The 17,613-nt window shown below is 42.2% G+C and overlaps 1 protein-coding gene across 9 annotated transcripts in view; it reads left to right on the forward strand.

The window, feature by feature from the left end:
- The window catches only part of DYSF (dysferlin), a 203,515-nt gene that overhangs the window by 153,246 nt on the left and 32,656 nt on the right, over nucleotides 1-17,613 (forward strand). For 7 of the 9 annotated variants that reach the window (XM_069977165.1, XM_069977161.1, XM_069977168.1 and 4 more), the window contains one exon: nucleotides 14,640-14,738. In XM_069977165.1, the coding sequence (XP_069833266.1) occupies nucleotides 14,640-14,738 (99 nt within the window). Of the gene's footprint in view, nucleotides 1-6,224; nucleotides 6,288-12,158; nucleotides 12,171-14,639; nucleotides 14,739-17,613 lie in introns of all 9 variants that reach the window. The other 2 variants (XM_069977169.1, XM_069977166.1) reach the window with 2 other exon arrangements.

Here is a 17,613-nt window from a genome sequence, read left to right on the forward strand (position 1 = left end):
TTATGCTACCCAGTCCTTCTCTATCCCAAAAACTTCATGGCACCATCCGACATTAGATGGTTCGGACAATCCCATCATTATTGGTGGATTTGGTGCACGAGTCTCACTAGTTCTTGCTGTCTGACATTTCGTTCTTGGAGAGAGCCAAAGCAGTGTTATCCTTCCTTGTAGAGAACACGTTTTGAAACATTCATTTATATGGGGTGGTCGGGAGAGATACCTGTTGGCCACATGATTGTTTGGCCAACAATAATTGAAAGTTTATAGGAACCTTTACAACCTAGTAATGAGTTGTCCTCACTATCGGTCAATGTGATTGAGTCTAGAGACACTACTGAGTACTGTGGCCCATCAAGAACCCGAAACAGAAAGGGGAGTATTAACAACGTAATATAACTTACGAATCGTCACTCATTGAAGAACAAAAAGGCCCTTCTTTCCCTCACTATTCCTATCCTTTATGGAAATAAATTATGGTATGACTCATATTCTACATCCTGTCCATTATTCAGAGGTCAGAGAGCGCTTGGTCACACTCTTATTCGTGAATGGTAGAATAAGACCAAACTAGGGCTTCAGTTCCACATTCCATTTACAGTGGTTGTCAATCTAAAACTTTGAACAGTAACAGAAGACTCCACGCCCTTGTTTCACAGAAGCTTTTTTATTACAAGGTGGTGGGGAACTGAACAAAGAAGGGAGAGGTCCCCCGAAAGGTGTAAGAGGAGAAAGGGTGACCTCCCTGCAACGTGGCTTCTTGATTCTGTCACTGGAAGAAAGTATGTTATTGCTGAGCCCTTCCCAAATACTTTAATTTTGGAAAATTCTTCCAAAAACATAAGTAGTTTTAAGGTTTTTGGTAAGAGCACATTTGGAAATAGCAGCAAAGCGGAGGCTCTTGTGCCTTGTGTACACAGTTAGTCACAGCGCCTTCTGTTTTCGTAAGTCGAATGGAATATTCTTAGACCATACCACAAAGACCCAAGTCCAGTATGATGTTGGGTTCCATAAAGTCATTCTGTAAAGGTTTTCTTTGTGTAGGGAACTTATTTTACAAGGTTTTACTACGAGTGGCAGTAAGTGTTGGCTTGTCTGGTATTCTACAGTCTAGCCAGAAATATATAGTGAAACAAAAAGACAGAGCCAAGAGGTTCTACGTATATCTTGGAACACAGTTTAATAAAATTAGGAAATGTCCCTTTCCTTTAGGATGTCTATCTCTAAGGCTTAATTACACCTGGATGGAGATTCCTCTTATGCTGCGTTTACACGGAGCGATAATTCGCCCGATCGTACGATTAACGATTTCGAAGTAACTATTTTTTTTTTACAACGATCAGCGTTTAGACAGAACAATATATCGTACGGAAAATTCGTTTTGCGATCATTTTGCAATCGCTTAAGCCTATCTCGCACATAGGTAAAATCGGTGAACGACTGTTTACATGGAACGATCTGCGAATTTTTTGCGAACGACGAACGACGATTTAAGAACATGTTCAAAGATCAAAATGGACAATTTCTCGCTGGCCGTTCGATTGTTCATTGCGTTTACACGTACAATTATCGTTCGAATTCGATCGTTATCGTGCAAATTCGCACGATAATCGTTCTGTGTAAACGCAGCATTACTCGTGTAAATATTATGGTGGATGGGTGTCTGACAATTGGATATTTACTAAAAAATATTCCCTGCCACCGGGAAGATGCCCCTTCTTATCAACCTATACAGCTACAAAAATGTATCCACTTTCCATGTACAAGAGGGTCCAGGGGATGGGATATAGCAACTGAGCATGTGTGACCACGAAACTGGACACATTAGGTGGACGTTCTGAGAGGCAAAAAATATAAAAAGATACCAGGGGCACTGAAACAAGCATGTAAACCCAGTATTTAGAATCTACCCAAAACCCTGAAACAGGGTTCAGATTGTCTTGATCTTCAAATACTTTATTACAAGCTTTCATACCTTATATTATATCATACGTTATGGTGCTTGTTTCAGTAAAAAGTGATCTTTAACATCTGCAGATTGGGATACCTGGGTGGGGCTTCACAGCCAAAGCACCACTTGGCTCCGCCCCCAGCGCCACTTAGCGCAGCCCCTCCGTGACGTCATCGCCGCATAGGCCTAGACCTTTAGGCCGTCCCTTTCAATGGCCGCTGAGTGGCGAGGCCTATTTGTTGCTGATGTCACAGAGGGGGCAAGGCTAAGTGGCACTTCGCCCGTGAAGCCTCGCCCAGATATCTCAATCCGCAGATGATAAAAGATCACTTTTTACTGCGTATGATATAAAATAAAGTATGAAAACTGCTAAATTTACACTTTACACCTGTGTAGAGCTGTCATATTGCCAAAAGGGGGTGACAGTGTCACTTTAAGCAGAGGCGAGCCTACTGCCCTCAAAGTTATGCCCCCGAGGGGCTGCTCTTTTGAAGGGATGGTGTTAACTAAATCTAGCTTCCCATCATCACAAGCCTTATAGCAGTGCCCATAAGACACATAAACATCTTAATCAATGGGAATAACATTTTAGTTTCCTTCTCAACCCAGTATTTTTCATCCAAAGACAGATGCTTTTTACCTTTTTCCACAAGGGTCAAATAGCGATTTCCCATTCCAGATCTGTACCGACACCGTCCATAGTACATATTTGAGGAGCAAATGTCAACTTTCCCCGGTGTTTTTTTTTTTTTTTTTTTTGAGACCACACAAAAACCGACCGGGGTCAGTATCATCTTCCCCTATAGCTGGTCTCAGTCAAGTGTGGAACAGGGAGATATTGAAAGTTTTTTGGCTTGGACAGAGTAGGATTCATCAGCCAGGGCAAACATACGGTGACGGCACCAGTGTGGCGGGTTTGCTTTGCCCATAAAATTTAAACTTCCTGGCAGAAGAATTAGTAAAGCTCTGAAAAAGTCTACTTGGTTTTCTTGGCCAAGTCATGGGGCGACCACATGCAATTATCACTCAAGAGAAGAAAGAGCAATAAACTCAGCTGCTGCAGCCCGTAAATCTGGAGTAAAAGGTTCCTGTGCCAACTCTTCTCGGCAAATTCCTCCATGTGTGACGCTGGTTTCTACTGTCTCTACAGAGGCCAGAGACAAAAGACCGGGAGGGAAGTGGCTGAGGATATCCTATAAGTCATATGTGAACTATGAAATCAGTATATTATATTATAATATTAAAGGGAATCTGTCAGCACTGGAGGTGCTGACTGGTTACTAGTTAGCAGGGTACCTTTGCCTTAGCCCTCGGGGGAGGGGATGCTGCACAATTTTTATATCTTCCACTGTAATCAAGTGTCAAAGAGGAGTTGTGGTGAGGCACTGGTGCTGTACTCCGGCACGCCTCACCACTCTCTCCTCCTCCTCTTTGCCCATGAATATTCTGCGCCGGACGGCCTCCTGCCTGCTCGCGGCAGCCTCCATGTTCGCACATGAGCTGATTCTGTCAAGGGCGGTGCTCACCGTCCTGATAGTTTGCCAATGATATCACAGGCTTCAACCTCTTCTCTTCGTTGTTCACATGGGCACCGTAGACCAAGGGAGCGGCTGAGGAGCTCAAGTTAATGCACACAGCCTGGACACTCAGTGCGGGTGCGCCGGTCTACGGTGTACGTGCAGAGTGAGGAGAGGCCTTTGACAGCATTGGTGCATTAGCAAACATGGGGTGAGCGTGCAGGAGGCTGTCCTTTGCAGAATATTCATGGAGAAAGAGGAGGAGGAAGGAGTGGTGAGTCGTGCCAAACCCAGAATCACAACTCGTCTTTGACACTTGATTACAGTGGAAGATATGAAATTGTGCAGCATGCCCTCCCCGAAGAGCAAAGATACCTAGTAACCTGTCACTTAATGCAGCACCTCGGGTCAGCTCCAGGTGCTGACAGATTCCCTTTAAAGGGCACTCAGGCGAAAAATGATTTCTTTAAAATCAACTGGTTTCGGAAGGTTTATTGATTTACTTCTATAAAAAAAATCTCAAGTCTTCCAGTACTTATCAGCTGCTGTATGTCCTGTAGTAAGCAGTACTCTTTCTAGTCTGACACAGTGCTCTCCATGTCAGGAACTGTCCAGAGCAGTAGCAAATCCCCATAGAAAACCTCTCCTGCTCTGGACAGTTCCTGATATGGACAGAGGTGGCAGCAGAGAGCACTGTGTCAGACTGGAAAGAATACACCACTTCCTGTAGGACATACAGCAGCTGATAAGTACTGGAAGACATGAAACAGAAGTAAATTAAAAATGTATATAACTTTTTGACATAAGTTGATTTGATAGATTTTTTTTTTTTTTGCTGAAGTACCACTTTTAAGATCCCAAATGAGACACTTACCAGAAACTTTATGATGTTACGGACCATTGGTGGGTTTTGTGTGATGTATAATATATATATATATATATATATATATATATATATATATATATATATGCACCATGTATTGGTTTATTACAATGTTAGTCCACTATGAAGAAATTCTTAGAATTCTGGATGTTCTGATATCTGCCAGGTACCAGATGAAAGGACTCTCGCTGTATTTTTTGTCCCGGCCACATAGGTCGTCCTCCTATAATTCTAGATGACTCTATAGATCGGTGCCATAAGGTAATGATTAGCTCTGGCAATAGGAACCCTGAATCAGTCACCGCTGTGCTGGGAACTTATTTCATGAGGTTTTGGATGTACAAAGGGTAGAAAGGATCGGCCAGGAGCGAATATTTTTGGGTTCCAGGAACCACAAGTAAAATCACTATGAACCATCGGTGGTTCACGGATCAGAAATGTCTGGGACATCACAGGAGCGGCCTCGGGGGGATAGCTCACTCTAATACTCTGGTAGCTCATGTATATACATTATCCACCTAATTGTACAGGGCCAACCTTATGTTAGATGGGGCCTTGTGCAATACTTTCAACATGCTGATGAACTTCACTGACACGGCCGGGTCACAGAATGGACGGTGTTATACGCTGTGTGAACCCAGCCATATAATACCACCATGCAGCGACAAACAATAATGAGATACAGTGACCAAGTAATACTGGCTTATAGGGGGACATTTACTAAGGAGTCTAATGTGTGCGACTATTCCAATGTGGGTCAGTGTTTATTTTGTTTACAATATATTGTGTGTGAATTTGAAAATAGTACAATTGTCATAGTAAATGCATCTAATTAAAAAGTCGCAAACATATTCACCTGGTACTGACCAGATATAAACCTGTACCAGTTTTCCCACTTTTTAAAAAGTTGCAATTGATAAATTGGGTGCAAATACCAGATCATGTAAATTTTTGGAAGAATACAAGGGGAATACAATAAGAATACAATAGAAGTTAGACCAAACATGGGCAAAAATCCAATTATTCACCTAAAAATAGGTGCAAAACCCTTGATTAATTTCCCCCATAGTGTTTAAATAATACTAACATATAGTGGTCAAATAACATCATATAGTGACAATAAAAATACTGGTATACACTGGTATAGTGTTCAGATAATGGTGACATATTATGGTCAAATAATACCAACATACAGTTCCTAAATAATAGCAATATACAGTGACAAATAATACAGACGTATAGAGTTCAGTAACAATGAATATAGGTCAAATATGGCACCATTTAGTATATAGAATAAAATATAGGCCATAGTGGGGGAGATTTATCAAACATGGTGTACAGTGAAACTGGCTCAGTCGCCCCTAGCAACCAATCAGATTCCACCTTTCATTCCTCACAGACTCTTTGGAAAATGAAAGGTGGAATCTGATTGGTTACTAGGGGCAACTGAGCCAGTTTCACTTTACACCATGTTTGATAAATCTCCCCCATAGTGCTCAAATAATCAACATTCAGTGCTCCTATAATACCGACATACAGCAGTCACATAATACCCACATGCGGTGACGGACCTCGGGTCCTGGACTCCAGTTGCTGTAACACAGCTGATTATCGGCAGGCTGCAGGTACACTTATTGCTGTTAATCTGCCGGCGATCAGCATGACCAGTCTCTGGCTGTTGGGCGGTCCTTTCTGGTACATCACCTGTTACACAGGGAGATGGGCAGCCCACAGCTAATGTTTCGGCCTAATGTAAGTATGTTTCCGATGTTTTGGCCGTTCAGCTACCATCCAGCCTTTGTGTCCAATTTTGTCCCATCAGCTTCTTGTGATATTAATATTTGCTGTGTAAATAATGACATTTCCTTACTTGTAGCTCGCAGATGGTGTGAACGGCTCCACCATAATTAACATGTCATCTTCTCATCTCAGCCTCCATGTATGTATGGTCACTGTGTCTTATGTGTCATGTGCTGCATGTATGTACAGTCTATGGGTCATGTGCTGCATGTATGTACAGTCTATGGGTCATGTGCTGCATGTATGTACAGTCTATGGGTCATGTGCTGCATGTATGTACAGTCTATGGGTCATGTGCTGCATGTATGTACAGTCACTGCAGACACCCAGCACTACATCACCAAGCCTGGAAGAGATATTATCAGAAGAGAATACAGAAGGATGAATACAGAGAATGAATAAAGAGAATACAGAAGTGGTACTGTGCACTGTCTGTTTATACTGAGGATTACACCCAGCACACAGGAAAAGTAGTACTGTACACTGTCCATATATACTGAGGATTATACCCAGCATACAGGACAGGAGAAGTGGTACTGTGTACTGTATATATATACTGAGGATTACACCCAGCATACAGGACAGAAGTGGTACTGTGCACTGTGTATATATATATATATATATATATATATATATATATATATATATATTCATATATATATATATATATATATACTGAGGATTACACCCAGCATACAAGACAGGAGAAGTGGTACTGTGCACTGTATATATATATACTGGGAATTACACCCAGCATACAGGAGAAGTGGTACTGTGCACTGTATATATATATATATATATATATATATATATATATATACTGAGGATTACACCCAGTATACAGGACAGGAGAAGTGGTACTGTGCACTGTGTATATATATATATATATATATATATATACTGAGGATTACACCCAGCATACAGGAGAAGTGGTACTGTGCAGTGTATATATATATATATATATATATATATATATATATATATATATATATATATATATATATATACTGAGGATTACACCCAGTATACAGGACAGGAGAAGTGGTACTGTGCACTGTGTATATATATATATATATACTGAGGATTACACCCAGCATACAGGAGAAGTGGTACTGTGCAGTGTATATATATATATATATATATATATATATATATATATATATACTGAGGATTACACCCAGTATACAGGACAGGAGAAGTGGTACTGTGCACTGTGTATATATATATACTGAGGATTACACCCAGCATACAGGAGAAGTGGTACTGTGCACTGTGCACTGTGTATGTGTATATATATATATATACTGAGGATTACACCCAGCATACAGGAGAAGTGGTACTGTGCACTGTGTATATATATATATATATATATATATATATATATATATATATATATATATATATACACAGTATACTGAGGATTACACCCAGACAGGAGAAGTGGTACAGTGCACTGTATATATATATACACTGAGGATTACACCCAGCATACCGGACAGGAGAAGTGGTACTGTGCACAGTGTATATATATATATATATATATATATATATATATATATATACATACATACTGAGGATTACACCCAGCATATAGGACAGGAGAAGTGGTACTGTGCACTGTATATATATATATATATACACTCACCGGCCACTTTATTAGGTACACCTGTCCAACTGCACGTTACCACTTAATTTCTAATCAGCCAATCACATGGCGGCAACTCTGCATTTAGGCATGTAGACATGGTCAAGACAATCTCCTGCAGTTTAAACCGAGCATCAGTATGGGGAAGAAAGGTGATGTGAGGCCTTTGAACGTGGCATGGTTGTTGGTGCCAGAAGGGCTGGTCTGAGTATTTCAGAAACTGCTGATCTACTGGGATTTTCACGCACAACCATCTCTAGGGTTTACAGTTCTGTGGGCGGAAATGCCTTGTTGATGCCAGAGGTCAGAGGAGAATGGGCAGACTGGTTCAAGCTGATAGAAAGGCAACAGTGACTCAAATAGCCAACCGTTACAACCAAGGTAGGCAGAAGAGCATCTCTGAACGCGCACAGTACCTCCAACTTTGAGGCAGATGGGCTACAGCAGCAGAAGACCACACCGGGTGCCACTCCGCTCAGCTAAGAACAGGAAACTGAGGCTACAATTTGCACAAGCTCATCAAAATTGGACAGTAGAAGATTGGAAAAACGTTGCCTGGTCTGATGAGTCTCGATTTCTGCTGCGACATTCGGATGGTACGGTCAGAATTTGGCGTCAACAACATGAAAGCATGGATCCATCCTGCCTTGTATCAACGGTTCAGGCTGGTGGTGGTGGTGTCATGGTGTGGGGAATATTTTCTTGGCACTCTTTGGGCCCCTTGGTACCAATTGAGCATCGTTGCAACGCCACAGCCTACCTGAGTATTGTTGCTGACCATGTCCATCCCTTTATGACCACAATGTACCCAACATCTGATGGCACCCGTTACTAGCATGGTGTACCTAATAAAGTGGCCGGTGAGTGTATATATATATATATATATATATATATATATATATATATATATATATACTGAGGATTACACCCAGCATACAGGATAGGAGAAGTAATACTGTGCACTGTCCGTATATACCTAGTCCTGGGTGTATATCACTGGGCGGCAGCACATCTGCTCCTATGCTCGGGCCCCGGGCCCCTCATTACAGATGACACTTATAGCTGTGTCAGGCCCCAGTCTGTGTTCAGATCTTTGATGTTCCTTTATAGAAGGAAAAGTCAATGGAAAATCTGCCGGTGTCAGGGGGGGGGACGTGCGCTTTATAGGGGTAATAAACTGCGCCAGGGCCTAGGGGGCAGCAACAAAGGAAAAGGCCCCCCATCTCTGCCTATAAAGGGGCCCCAACCCCAGGGGAGACTGATGTCAGCTGATCAGCAGCTTAACCCTTCATCATCCAGTAAAGAAGCTACATGATTGGTGGAGTAGTACTGCCTGGTTCCCTGAGGAAGACAGCACATAACACACACCAGCCCCAGGAGACTGTATCACACATCATAAGCTTAGATACAACAGCTCAGGATGACAAGATTAGATGGAATAGGTTTAGATACACAGGACAGTTTCACACATTATTGGCCCACATACTGAACGGTATCACACATGATATACTTAGATACAGCAGCTAAGCAGACAGTATCCTACATGATTGGATTAGTTATATGGCTCTGCAGATAGTATCCCACTTCATAAGATTAGATACATGGCTTAGCAGACATTATCTCTTTTTATATCATTAGGATACTATTCCACAAAGAGATTTTCTAACGATTATTGATAAACAATCTCAAACGACCTCTCGGTCGAACGACCTCGAATCGCTCACCCTATTACACGGAACGATCATCAGAGGGAACGACCTAACGACGTCTTATTACACCGAACAGTGTGCAAACATTGCACAAACGATCAACGAGAAAAATAATAGGGCCCTTAGATACAGTGTCTTAGCTGACAAGCACAGCAGCAGTGTCATATGGCATTAGATACAATGGTTTAGCAGTACAGTATCACACAGGATTAGATACAGTAATTTGGCAATGTAGTATCGCACAGGATAAGATATATACTTTGATCATCACGGTAAAATATAGGACCAGTTACATCATTTTAGCAACATGGTATCACACAGGATTAGATACATTGGTTCTGCAGCAGGGTATGATACAGGATTAGATACATTGGTTCTGCAGCAGGGTATGATACAGGATTAGATACATTGGTTCTTCAGCAGGGTATGATACAGGATTAGATACATTGGTTCTGCAGCAGGGTATGATACAGGATTAGATACATTGGTTCTTCAGCAAGGTATGATACAGGATTAGATACATTGGTTCTGCAGCAGGGTATGATACAGGATTAGATACATTGGTTCTGCAGCAGGGTATGATACAGGATCAGAAACACTGGTTCTGCAGCAGGGTATGATACAGGATTAGATACATTGGTTCTGCAGCAGGGTATGATACAGGATTAGATACATTGGTTCTGCAGCAGGGTATGATACAGGATTAGATACATTGGTTCTGCAGCAGGGTATGATACAGGATTAGATACATTGGTTCTGCAGCAGGGTATGATACAGGATTAGAAACACTGGTTATTCAGTGGGGTATCATACAGGGTATCAGTGGCATAGCTACCATAGAGGCAGGGTAGGCAGTTGCTATGGGGCCCGGGCAGTAGGGGGGCCCAGGGGAGAAGGTAAGAGTGTGTGTCCTTCTGCTTAACCCCTTATGTACTGTAGTGTGTAAGTGACCCAATGTTTACTTACATGCTGCAACACAAAAAAAAGGGTTAACAAGCAAAAGACAGAGATCTCTGCTTCACTGCACTGATAACCCCTGACCTCTGTTCTCCACCTGCGCAATAAAGTAGGAAAGGAAAATGTGCGGAGCTCCGTGCAGAGGTCAGGGGTTATCAGTGCACCAGCAGTAAAGCATATATCTCATTGTCTTCTGAGCTTTGGATTACTAAAGGCCCTGTTCCACGGAATGATTATCGTTCATGAACTCGCTCCAACAACAGCTTGTTAACGATCACTAAACAATTTTTTTAAGCGAACGATAACACATAACACACGTTGGGAACGTGAACGATAAATGTAGTGTAACGATTATTTTGCGGTCGTTTAAAACATTCGCCGGGGTGATCATGACCATACGACACACCTACTTTTTTTAAACCTTTTTACGAACAACTGAAAGATTTCTAATTTTACAAAACGTTTAGCAAATTATCTCTCAAAGACCAACGATTTTTTTTTCGTCACGCTGAAAAACAATTTTGAACGACAATATAACAATTTCGCCTTTGTCGTTCGCTCGTTTATACCTCTTCTTCGTTAATGAGCGGTCGTTGGAGTGAGTTTATGAACGATAATCGTTCTGTGCACATTGTTCATTGTTTTCCTGGGATCAGAAGGAACAAATGATCATAGTACCGATCGCAATGACGATCGCAGTAACGATTGTAACTAACGACCATCGTTCTGTGTAATATGGTGAACAATTTCAGGTTAACGATAAACAATCTTGTTTGCGATCGTTTATCATTAGTCGTTAATCGTTAAAAATCGCTCTGTGTAATAGGACCCTTACACACTGCAGAAAATAGTCTGCTCCTGCACCTATGTATTTAACCATAAGGCTCCTAATGGGCCCTTATAGGTAAAAACAGTGGACTGACAGAGCAAGCAGCCATTGGCTCTCTGCTCTGCCAGCCAGGAATCTGCCTGTGGCCACAAGAGATTTTATTTTTTGGCCACATCACAGAGAATACACAGTATATATATATATATATATATATATATATATATATATATATATATATATATAGCTTTGTGTTGTGCGCAGGGGAGATAGGCCCTTACAATTTTTTGCTATGGGGCCCTGTAAATCCTAGCTACGCCCCTGCAGGGTATGATCAGTTCAGTAGCACTGTATCACACAGGATTAGATACACAGGCATGCAGATACATGGGTGTTCTGTCTGCGTATTCTTCTTATTCATGGTATCGCACAGGATTACATACATTGGTTTGACAGTATGGTATCGCACAGGATTAGATACATGGGCACTCTCTTGATATAGAGGAGTCTGGTCACACTGATGTCCTTCCTGTCTGTGTACTCACTCTCTGTATTCACATGGATTGCTCCTATTTCCCCATTATGTGCCGTGTTGTGGCTGCACCGGCTGGGACACTGCATGTACGGGAGGAACGGGCGGCACGGGAGGGACGGAATGGGGGGCACGGGAGGGATAAGATGGGGGGCACAGGAGGGATAGGATGGGGGGCATGTACGGCATGGGATGGGGGGCATGTACGGAATGAGGGGCATGTAAAGGATGGGATGGGGGGCATGTAGGGGATGGTACAAGGGGCATGTACGGGATGGGGTGGGATGGGGAGAGATTGGGGGATGAGACTGATGAGATCTTTCCTTGTCTTACTGCTGCAGAAGATCCTGTGGGTAAGTAACTCTTGTGGGGGACCATATCCAGGAGGGTGCCCAGCAGCGCCCCCTGCCTGCCGCTCAGGGATGATGCCATGTCATTTATAGGACCCTCTCATTGAGAACAATGTCTATTCACAAGCCTCATTTAGAGCCCCGTACGGCTGGCTCAAGTCAAAAATCCAATAAGCCTCGATTAGATTTTCTCCATGAGGTCAGCGTGGAGGAATTCTGTGGATTACTAAAATAGACATCATTATTTGTAGGAACCTTTCATGAATCGTCGGCAGAATCTGTGCAGAAATGTAAAATTACAGCCCGAGCCCGCGCCATATTATTATGTGTAACGTGATTCCTCCCCTCCGCAGCCCAGGGTGACGTCAGGGGCCCCAGACCTGCACAGTGCAGGGGCTTAAAGAGTTAAAGGGAGCCGGGTTATTGCTGCTGCTGTAGATACATCCTATGTCCCTGTCTGCATACATGTATATGAATGGCGTATCTAAGCTGATCCGATTGTGTGCTGTATCTAACCCTTATGAAATAAATGATGGGCTATGTAACACACAGAGGGGTCAGAACCATCAAAGCTGGACTTGTCCCAACATGGTATGTGGACCCTAATAGATCAAATGGCCAAGCATTGTATTCTTGAGATAATAAAAAAAAAAATACAGTACACAGTGTGAGACACCGGCCGTTCTGTGACCCATGTCACAGAACGGCCGGTGACAGTGAAGATCCTCCCGGCCAAATGGACTTCACTTCTGTTGAATTGGAATACGGGCGAATCCGTGTGTGCCCACATCCTACTTCACCATAGCAGACAATGGAAAGTGCGGCTGGAGCCGCACTTTCCATTGTGTGCATTGTCGGGGTTGTGCGGCCGCTATTCATTGAATAAAACAGACATGTCAGTTTTCCGTGTGGCTGCTTGCAATCCCGAACAGAATGCATACTTTGTGTATTCACTCCGTCCGGGATTCCATTCATTCAATGGAACTTATCTTTTGAATTAATCATGGCCGTTGTTGCAATTTGCAACAACGGCCTTGATTAATTCAAATAATAAATTGTGGGAACATGGCCTTAATCTCTCAGAATATAATGGGCAATATTGCTCCAGGTTACATTTTAAGGAACTTTGACTATGATATAGAATTTATTATATAGAATCTTTATCATAGTCAAAGTTCCTTAAATGTTACCTGGAGAAACTTTTTTTTTTTGCAGATTTTTTTTTTCTCAAATTTTCCATCTTTCTGTCTATATTAGATTGCAAATTGAATTTTTTTTATTATGCTAAATCTAAGGCTATTTTCACACATAGTATTTCCGCCAGTCTTTTGGTCATTTTTTTTTTTTAACCAAAACCAGGAATGGGTTGAAAACACAGGGAACTGGGAAGGTTTTTCCATTATTATTTTGCCTTGTTAGTCCCATTCGTGATTTTGGTTGAAAAAATACTGAAATTATATGTGTGAACATAACCTATAAAAAACATGCTTCCGACAATAGGTTGTCATCTAAAGACACACCCCTTTGAGGGGGAAGAGGTCTAAACCAGCTCTTCCCTTCATTCTTGGTGGTCTCAGAGTTCAGACCTCTACAGATCAAATAGTGATGGCACATCCTGGCAGTATAACCCTTAGACTGACTGTTGTCAAGGGGCCGCATATAATGGGGGGACGTAAATACTAAACTTTGGCCATGGCTGTGTTTTCCATTTTACTATCATGCAGCCATTTATGGATGGAAATATTCTTGAAATACTCTACATATAATATAAATGTGCGGCTGTATATTCCTAATACCCAGGTTTAATATTAAAAAACTCGATGCCATTTCCACAACAATGCAGCCTCCAAAATGATTCCGCCTGATGGGAACACAGATTAAGTTTTCCAGTGTCGCTGGGACGGTCCTCGCCTTGCTGAGGTGTGAAGCTCTCCCGCTGCCAACATGGCGGGGATATGTGAAATGAATTACGAGCAGGTCACATTCCGGTAACAATCTATCAGGCCATCTAATACAGGGAATAAAATCACACGTCTTCTGCCAAGGTAGACACAAGCCTTGGGTGGGTCCATGACCTTGACTTTCCCTGCATTTGTCATTGGGAAGAATGAAACATCTACGTTGGCTGTTGGCGGGGTAGCACTGTGTCAGCATGAAGAAAAGAGAGAACGTTTTAGGCGATATAATCTCTTACGGGATCACAAAACCACAATGTATAATTATTTTGTGGCTTCTTTGTTTTTTCTTTTTGGCCAAGGCGAAAAATTAATATTGTTGTAATAGCTTGTTCTCAGTTTTTATCATCTTGATAGGATTGGGTTCACCAAAGCTTTAAACCTTGACTCCCAAGTCGACAATTTTTGTAAATCCTCGGAGAGGACTTGCTGGTGGTCTTGGGAAGCCAGGCTTCTCTGTGTTGTTAAGTCTAGAGAATATTTTGAGTAACTGACTTCCATTCTTTTCATGGGACAGGAGGAAGAATTCATCGACTGGTGGAGCAAATTCTACGCATCCATTGGGGAGAAGGACAAGTGTGGGGCTTACTTGGAAAGAGGCTTCGACACGCTTCAGGTAAGTGAGTTTCCAATTTTAGGCCATAGCTATGTGCCACAACAATGAGGTCTGGGAATATTTACTAACCAGGGTATTCATCAGTGGGGTCAATGTAGCGCATAATGGGGGTCTCTGATGTAATTCTTGACTGTATCTAAGGAGTGTGTTAGTCCTCTGCTCCCCCATAATTGTAGCAGAAAGATAATCTGTGGGTCATAAAGATCTAGCTATAGGCTTATGTTTCTCTTCTGAAACATGTGCCACTACAATTAGAATTTTTTGCTAGACCTAATTGGTATCCCATAAGCAATATGGTACAGAGTGTAGCTTGACCGTAAAAAGTTTTATCTTCGGGTGTCTGAAGAGTATAAAGTCACATTATTACTTTTTTGTTGTTGTTCGGTTGAAGCCTTCAGAATAAATGGTCACCAGACTTAAGCCGAAGGACTGTATGAAATCCATAGAATGTCTCAGGATCCAACTGGATCTGTTGATGTCCATTGTTGATTGGTCCAACAGTATATAAGTGGGACATTTAAAAGGGAAAAGACCCTACTCTGGCATGTTCGCCATATATGCATCATGACACTTGTGTTAACGCAGCCACAGAATGGGTTAGCAAGGTAGCATGTGCACCTTTAAAGGGGAACTATCAGCAGGCTAGACGAATCTAACCTGCCGTTAGCTTTGTATTCCACAGGAGACTTCGAGGAGGAAGGTATATCTCTTACCCTCCTCCTTACTGCCGTTCCAGTGTAGTTAGTAGTTTGCTCCATGGTCCGGTAAGACCTTTAGGAGCACTTTCCGCCCCCATATTGCCCAACCGCCCTTTCTAATTATAATCAATGGAGCAGGCCGGCTGGGACTGGCCATATCGGTGCTATAGAGGTGGACAGTGCTCCTAAAAGTCATACTGGACCATGGTGCAAACTTCAAACTGCATCGGAAAGGCACCATGGAGGAAGGTAAGAGACATACCTTACTCCTTGGCGTCTTCTGCACAATAGGGACATATCAGCAGGTGCCACAAGGGTCTGTTCTGGGTCCTATTCTTTTTAATATGTTTGTAAGTGACATAGGAGAAGGGTTGGTAGGTAAAGTTTGTCTGTTTGCTGTCGACACAAAAGTGTGCAATAGGGTGGATATTCCTGGAGGTGTCAGTAATATGGAAAAAGGATTTAGCTTTGCTAGATAAGTGGTCCAAACAGTGGAAATTGAAGTTCAACGTTTCCAAATGTAAAATAATGCACTTGGGGAGGAGGAATCCTCTATCCGAGTATCACATCGGCAGTACTGTGTTGGAAAAGACTTCAGAAGAGAAGGATTTAGGGGTAGTGATTTCTGACAGCCTTAAAATGAGTCACCAATGCAACTAGGCGGTGGGGAAAGCTAATCGTATGCTGGGGTGTATAGCTAGAGGTATAACCAGTAGGAAGAAGGAGACTGTGATCCTGCTGTATAGAGCTCTGGTGAGGCCACATCAGGAATACTGTGTCCAGTTCTGGAGACCTCACCTAAAAAAGGACATTGATAAAATAGAGCGGGTCCAAAGACGGGCTACAAAAATGGTGGAGGGTGTGAGGCATAAACCATATCAGGAAAGACTTAAGGATTTGAATCTGTATAGTCTGGAGGAAAGAAGGGAAAGGGGGGACATGATTAAAACCCTTAAGTATGTTAAAGGACTAAATGAGGTTCAGGAGGTAAGTGTTTTTAGTAAAAAAAAACTGAGCTCAAGAACAAGAGGACACAGTGAGAGGTTATCTGGGGAAAAGATCAGAAGCAATGTGAGAAAATATTATTTTACTGAAAGAATAGTAGATACCTGGAACAAACTTCCGGCAGAGGTGGTTGGTAAATCTACAATAACAGAATTTAAACACGCCTGGGATAAACATGCATCTATCCTAAGATAATAAGAAAGAAAATACTAAAAGGGCGGACTAGATGGACCCAGTGGTCTTTTTCTGCCGACAATCTTCTAGGGTTTTATGTTTCTAGGTTAAAACAAAGGTGGATGGTCGAATCAACAACGAACACCAACAGATCCAGATGGATCCCAACATCCCATTTACTTTAATACAGCCCTTCGGGTTTCCGTCTGGTGACTATTTATTCTGCAGAATTTGACCAGGCAAAAACGTACTGATCTGACAGAGCTTTGATGCAAATGTGACCCTAGCTTTATATAAAAACCATTAGTACATTTGCCGTCTCACTGTAGGAAAGCAAAGCTTCCCCTGACCTCGGTGGGACACAGAACTGCTCAGAGGTGATGCGTCAGTTCTTTTCCACACAGTTACATGCTAAAGCTCCCATCGAAGTCATTGGAAGCTTTAAGGTTTGGCCTTCACACTGCCCGCAGCTTATAGAGAGCTGTGTACGGGACTAAAATTACTAAAAGTAATTAGAGATCTAGTATGTGAGTTGCAGATACAGTATATAGCACTTACTCTTATGGAAGTATTCTATGATATCCCTTAAGAATTCCATAAAAATGTATTCCAGATAGAGAGAGGTGATTGTGTACTTAAGAAAAGCCATGTTGTCTTGTGAGGAATTCCTACCAAGCATGATGCTGTAGAGATCACACTATAAATTAGAAAAATCTGGAGTGGTTTGGTTCGGCCGTCATTTGTCTTGGCACCCGTGGCGGCTGTTGGAATACACAACTTGATAATTACATTATGGCTACTGGTGGAGAGCTGTCACCAGCACAGTCCTTCCCCTCCTCTTGAAACGTTGTTACATTTACTTGGCTTCGAAGACCAAAAATAACAGTCACCGCTTCTTCGAGCATCAACAAAACAGAGGCTAGTGCAGTGTAAATTGTAACACGGGATGGTGGCCAAAACCCAGAGCATCGATGTCCAATCAAAAATAAAACTGTCAT

Source organism: Dendropsophus ebraccatus, chromosome 7, assembly GCF_027789765.1.
Source record: "Dendropsophus ebraccatus isolate aDenEbr1 chromosome 7, aDenEbr1.pat, whole genome shotgun sequence".
NCBI classification, from domain to species: domain Eukaryota; kingdom Metazoa; phylum Chordata; class Amphibia; order Anura; family Hylidae; genus Dendropsophus; species Dendropsophus ebraccatus.